General features: G+C 32.3%; 1 protein-coding gene across 1 annotated transcript; it reads right to left on the reverse strand.

The window, feature by feature from the left end:
* Positions 1-203: 203 nt before the first annotated feature.
* LOC118204261 (uncharacterized) lies at positions 204-5,915 on the reverse strand. Its single transcript, XM_035376601.2, has one exon. It carries the CDS (start codon positions 5,452-5,454, stop codon positions 4,240-4,242), a length of 1,215 nt encoding a protein of 404 aa, XP_035232492.1. The 5' UTR covers positions 5,455-5,915; the 3' UTR covers positions 204-4,239.
* Between the last annotated feature and the right edge of the window lie 1,197 nt (positions 5,916-7,112).

A 7,112-nucleotide genomic window follows, 5' to 3' on the forward strand; every position in this document is an offset into this window, starting at 1 on the left:
CATTCAATCACAATATTTAAAGTTATTTTTATCTGCTTGTAAAAATTAGCTTTTTTATAGTTAATAGAGCTCTGGTTGTAATTGTGTATGCTAAATGTGCTAACCTGTTCATTTCACAATCAGAGTACCCAAGCCATGATGCCATTGCAAAATAAGAGGGATGAATGAATAGCAGTTTAATAACTTTCACTTGAATATTTACATTTATTTTTTTTTTGTCAATGGGCTAATTTTTTTAAGGAAGAACAGAATGTAACAGTGCAAAATGGTAAGATAAATATTAGCAATATGGCCCATCACTACATAAATTAATTCCTGAAGCATGGATTGCAGCCTCTGAAGTAATCTAAAAATAATATAGTAAAACTAAATTTCTTTTTATTTAATTTGTAAATTTTTCTGCTTATTTTACATTTAACTAAATAGTAAAATTTTTCATAAGGTTATATGTATCATTAGAGTTGCCATTTCTATCACAAGTTAGACACAGTGCCAATGTTTGCGTTTGGCGTAAAGTAGCACTCAATTGATCTAAAAGCGACAATTTTTTTAAGTAATGTGGATATACGTACACTATTTTATAATATATTTCTACATTTATAAAAAATTAAATTCACATTTAAAATTAGCTCACACAATGTAAAAAATAGAAAAAGAAAATTATTGAATTCCTTAGAGTGTCTAGATTAAAAATTACACTCATGCTAAAAAAATAAGCAACAAACACTGAAAAGGTATTAATGTAAAAAGGGAAATATAAAACATACAATTTACACATGAGGTAGAAGCTGCATAGCCTAATGCAAATAGACAACCAAAATTAGCATAAAATGCAATCCCGCAATCACACAACAATGCTGGCTAGATCCAGGGACACGCTACTGACCTCTAAAAATTGTCGAAAAAGCTCATTGCAAAGAATGAATCTTACTTGTCTGGGCTGAAATAGAAAGGAATGTCCCCGTCCAATCTCTACATGTTTCTACAATCTGAGATAGTCAAGCATGAGCCGAAGATACCATCTGCACAATGAAATGCATTGGAGAGTGGTCAGGATGTTGCAAGCTGGTGGAAGACGATCCGTTGTTGTAAGAGTTTGCATGGCAGTATCATGAGTAGAAGATGTGGGTCTAGATATCAAAGGATTATCACAACAGCAGACGATTGTTTCCTGTTGCTATGTACAAGATGCCGCTGATCACTAAGAGCATGATATCTGACACTGCATCTGTCTGCTGCTGCAGAATGTCCCATATCCCACCAAACTGTGTTGCGTTAACTGCATGAAGAGAGTTTGTATGCCCATTGATCCCATCGCATGTCAGAGTGTGGCTGAACTGGGCCCATGAACATCAGAGTTAGATACCAGAACAGTGGGGACACATACTCTTTATAGCTGAGTCTCAATTTAATATCCCGAATGATTCTAAACGGCAATGATATGATGAGATCCGGGGATGCACTAAACCTTGTCGAAAAGGACCATTGCAGAGGATGAGTCTTACTTGTATGGGCTGGGATAGCAGGGAACAGCCGCATCAAACCTCTACGATTCCTGATGGTTCTGTCACAGCCGTACAATATCACAACCCAATTCTACATGCTCTTGTGCATCCTTTTATCATTGTAATGGGTATCGACATGATATTTATTGATGATAACACCCGCCCACATTCAGCTTGAGTGATGCGGAGTTATATGGAGAGTGAAACCATTCCACATCTGCTCCAATATATGGAACATACAGGATACAAATTAACAGGAAAGAAATTTAAACAAAACAAGTTTTTAGGAAACTTGCTTTTGGCTGGTTTTAAACTCGGGAACTTTTTTTTTTTTTATCTTGCGTCTTACCCACTGAGCCACGATGTTCTCATCTGAAAGACACAATTTTTGTTACATTTCCCCCATATTAGGAAGAAGTTTATTTCCCTCTTATTATTTTCACTTATTAGGAATAAGCAGTGTCCCACTGCAGTCTGGTCTCGCTTCTTAGGCTTCTTGAAAATATTGGGCTGTCTGTCATAGTCTAGTCATCCTTTTGGATCAAAATAGGGCTTTAATCTCAATACATGAACAATGTCATTCCCTCACATGCAAAACAATATGTGAGAAAAGGGCCAAGTCTTGCTATGAAGAGATTTATTAAGAAATTACATCAGATGTGCTCATAGAGGACTTATACATTTTACAATTGCAATTGTTAGATCTGGCACAGATGATTAATATCCTACAAGGGTATCTCTGATATATGAAGATTCTTTTATTTATATTAAAATATCTTCTTTCATGCAAAAGATATTTTGTTTTCCAATCTTCTGTAGGAACCAAATTTTCAGAAATCAAACTCTCAAGAAAAAGGGGAAGTTGCAAAGCTGTCATGTAGTTTGTACTTTTTCAAGCAAATTTGAGTAGTCAGTACTCATCTAAAAACAGTATATTTCATATCTTTGTACAGTCCTGTGAAAAATATAATTTTATATGAAGTGCCAATGACTCAAATTTGGGAGAGGCAGGAAATAAAAAAAGCCATACACTCATCTGATTCTGAATAAGAAAATCAATCTAATCCTTTTCAACCAGCCTAGGCATACAGCACTTAAAGCATGTTTCACATGGGGACTGGTTATACATCAGGGATGAACAAATGCTATTAAGTCAGTCTAGTCTTTCTTTAAAATGACTGTACCTTCAATAAATGAAGCCTTTGTCTTGAGAAACAAAAGTGCAAGGGGTATATTTGACCCAATCATCAATATACTCCTTCTTCTGTATTATTATTAAATGAAACATGTTTTGTACATGTTTCATTTAATAATAATACAGGATTCCATAAAATCTCTATTCTTATAATACTTCATAAATTTATAATATACTGTTCCATAATAATACTCCGTAAAATCTTTATTTTTATATTCCATATCCCAAATACTTATCCACAAATCTTGATACAAATATTAAAATTGATCAAATTACATATATATTCAAAATAAAAAATCATGTAAATTATTGTATTAAAATGCTAAAAAAAATAATTAAATATGTCTTTTTTTTCTGTATTAAAATTTTATTATTACTGGATTCTTATTAGGAAATTTTCTTTCTATACATAAATGATTTAATAATCATATATCTTCCAATCTTATAGTATTTTCATTAAAATCAAAATAAAACTTTGTAAAATTTAATAATACAAAAAGTTATTAATTAAAAAAAAAAGTGACGGCTTTCAGATTTTATATTACACCCAGAAGGACATTTTTTAAACATTTTCTGTGTTACCTTTATTTAATAAATTTCATGTTCTTCGCACTTATACCACATAAAATTCAATTCAACAGCAATATCACAGAATATTCGAAAACAGCATATCTTCAGAATTTCTGACAGACAGTCTCACATGCTGAACATAAAAATGTTTTCTTCTATACAATGTTCCCATTGCTTGCTTTAAAATCATTCAGTATGTTAACCGAAAATTAGTTAATCTTTTATATAATTTGAATTAGATAATAAAACAAATTCAAAATTCAGGCTTTCAAGTGCCCATGTTTGGTTGGAGGACTATTAAAATTTGATGGCTCTAGATACTGTTGTTTTTAATGTGAGAAGCATTCATACATTTATGCAAATTCTTTATTATTATTATAATTCTTTATTATACACATGGTAATAATATTTGGCGGCAACAGTTTGAAAAGTAAAATGACGCAAAATGCCATTTTGAGACTAATAGCCCTTTGGGTCTAATGCCCCTTTGGACTAAAAATAAATTCCATAAATATGTTATAAAAATTCATTCATATAAAATGTTACTGTTTTCTGATAAATTATAACATTTTTTACACACTGAAAAGCTATGATATTGTTCATAAATTTCTTTTTTATGCTAGTGTGGTCAAATAAACATTATGTGCATGCTCATGATTTAAGCATTTTGATCAAATTGTAATTATATAGCTCATATGATTTCCTTGCAGCATGAAAAAGTACTAAATACTATACAGATAACTAAAGGTTCTAACTAACCTAACTCTTCCTCAAGAAACAACAGCCTTATATTCTGTGCAGATAAACATATTTCTTCAGATTCCTCATCTATCCAAATGACTTGTTATACACATAACTACTGCAATTTCTCTCCTACACTCTCCAATTCTTATTTCAATCACTTTCTAGTATTCTATATTTTAACTTTATGAGTTTTTCTTCTGTATGAATGTGCATAAGCTCTAATAACTAACACAGATAAGATTCTTCTTCTGTGTGAATGAGCATATGCTTATTTAAATTACCCCTCTGCCTAAATAACTTATTGCAAACTTTACATGCATGAGGTTTCTCTCCCGAGTGAATACGCATATGCTCCTTTAAACTACCTTTTTGATTAAATGACTTATTACATATGTCACACACATGTGGTTTCTCTCCCGTGTGAATAAGGAAATGCTCTTTTAAACTAGTCCTTTGATTAAATGACTTATTACACATTTCACATACATATGGTTTCTCTCCTGTATGAATAAGCACATGCCTGTTTAAACCGGTTTTCTGATTAAATGATTTATTACATACTTCACACACATATGGTTTATCTCTAAAGTGAATATGGATATGCTCCTTTAAAGTACTGCCATGAGTAAAAGATTTATTACATATTTCACAGATATGTGGTTTTGCTCCTGTGTGAATACGCATATGAATGTTTAAACTATCCTTTCGACTAAATAACCTGTTACATACTTCACACACATGAGATGTATCTCCTGTGTGAATAAGCACATGCTTGTTTAAACTACTCTTTCGACCAAATGATTTGTTACATACTTCACACACATGATTTTTTTCTCCTGTGTGAATAAGCATGTGCATGTTTAAATTGTTTTTATATTTATATGATATATTACATACTTTACACTGATATGGTTTCTCTCCTGTGTGAATAACCATATGTCTCTTTAAACAACTTTTATGTCGAAAGGATTTGTTACATACTTCGCACACTTCAGGTTTCTCTCCTGTGTGCACAAGCATATGCTTGTTTAAAATCTTTTTCATTTTAAATAATTTATTACATACTTGACACTGATAACGTTTTTCTCCATCGTGAATAAGCACATGTTTGTTTAAAGCACTTTTTTCTTTAAATGACTTGTTACGTACCTCACACACATGAGGTTTGTCTCGAGAGTGAATATGCATATGATTGTTTAAACTATCCTTTCGACTAAATGGATAGTTGCATACTTCACAGGGAAGAGGATTCTCTCCTGTGTGAATAAACATATGTATCCTTAAACTACTTATTTGACTAAATGACTTGTTACACACTTCACACACGTAAGGTTCCTCTTCTGTGTGAGTATGCATATGCTTGTTAAAATTACTCTTTTGATTAAATGACTTGTTACATACTTCACACACATGAAGTTTCTGTCCTTTGTGAATTTCCATATGCTCATTTACAGTTCAATTTAGTCTGAATAACTGGTTTCACACACGAGGTTCTTCTGTACGTGTATGCATATGCACTTTTACAATATTATTTTATCTAAATCATTATGTAGAAATTAAAGATTATGACCTTTATAAAAAAATATTAGCTAATAGCCTTGATTATTGTACCTTGCTAGAGACTCACGACAATGTTCATGGTCTGCATTAAATGCAGGTTCTTCGTAGCAGGTATATTTAACCAGCTGTGCGTGCCAGATCAATGAAATAAAAGTGTTCTAGGGTGATGCAGGTGTAAAAGTCCATAAGAAGAAATTTAAAAGTCATGAGGAATAAAGGAAGTGGAGAAAAGCATAATTGGCTTGAAAAGAAAATATTCATATAGCACAGAATTCGAGCGAGTCCCTTATAAATTCCTTGTTATGAAGTGACTGACGTACCAAAAGGTGTATCAAAGAGTCTCTAATAAGGGATCCTTTGAAGAACCGTGCTTGAGAGGTGGCGCCATCTATTAAGATCTGATGCAATTATTCATAGTCATCGCCAGAAATAGTTGAAAGAAAATTAAATGTTCAATTCGTCGATTAATCTAATAAACTGCAAGGCGAGCTAAAGTTTGTCTTCTTGAGGTTTCATACATTTAAGAATCTTTTTTCAAGAATATTTTTTAAAATAGGCAAATTGCAAATTTTGCCGAAAGAAAAACCAGCAAATTTGACAAGAATATTAGTTACTTGTTCAGTCTGTGAAGTAATGTCTGAAGTCATTTATAAAGAACAACATATAAAATCAAGACATGGCGCAGCCGAACCGTAGATTAAAAAAGAAAATCTTTTTTGAAGAACCATGCAGCATTCGGTTTAATCCTAGTATCCGGTGCGCACGGGATTTAGCTACTTTTGGCGACTTTGATGATGAGCAGTAAAAACGGGACATATACGATGAGTAGTAAACGGGTCATTCGAAGAATATATATAGTTATACATAATATATAGTGTATATACAATGTATATATACTATAGTATATAGTGTATAGTATAAATATAGACGTTCTTTGGATCATGTTTGGTGTTGGTGATAATTTACAAAATCGCGCCACAAGCAAGTCAATTACCTTGGTGTTATTTTAAACCAAAAACTCACATAGGCCCCACACGTTACATATATCTTGAATAAATTTCGGGGTACTAAGCTTTACTCAACCCCCTAATTTCCCGAAATTCTGGTTTATCTATAGACAATAAAGTTTTGGTGTGTAAATCCATTTTCAGACGCCCCAGACAGGACAGGCGTATGTAATGATTTGTCCCATCATTACATACGCCTGTCCTGTCTGGGGGTATATTTGTGATACGAGAATACTAAAAATTCAACAGACGCAGAATGTCACCCTAAGACAAATGGCAAACTGCCAATGGTTCATACGAAATGAGGCAATTCATAGAGAACTAGACGTTAATAAAATCAGCGTATGCATTGCTAAAATTGCCAAAAAATTCTTTCGTAATATTGAAAAATTTAATAACGTCTCAATTCCTGTTATGGACTACAATATTCAAGATAGAGCAAACAGGAAAAGATCAGGGGTAGTCTTACTCCATTTAAACAGTTAATAAACTTGACGTATTTTTCAATTTAAATTTAATATTCAAAATTAT

This window comes from Stegodyphus dumicola, chromosome 2 (assembly GCF_044657685.1).
Source record: "Stegodyphus dumicola isolate Sdum_Otavi_A_Nest chromosome 2, ASM4465768v1".
Taxonomy (NCBI): domain Eukaryota; kingdom Metazoa; phylum Arthropoda; class Arachnida; order Araneae; family Eresidae; genus Stegodyphus; species Stegodyphus dumicola.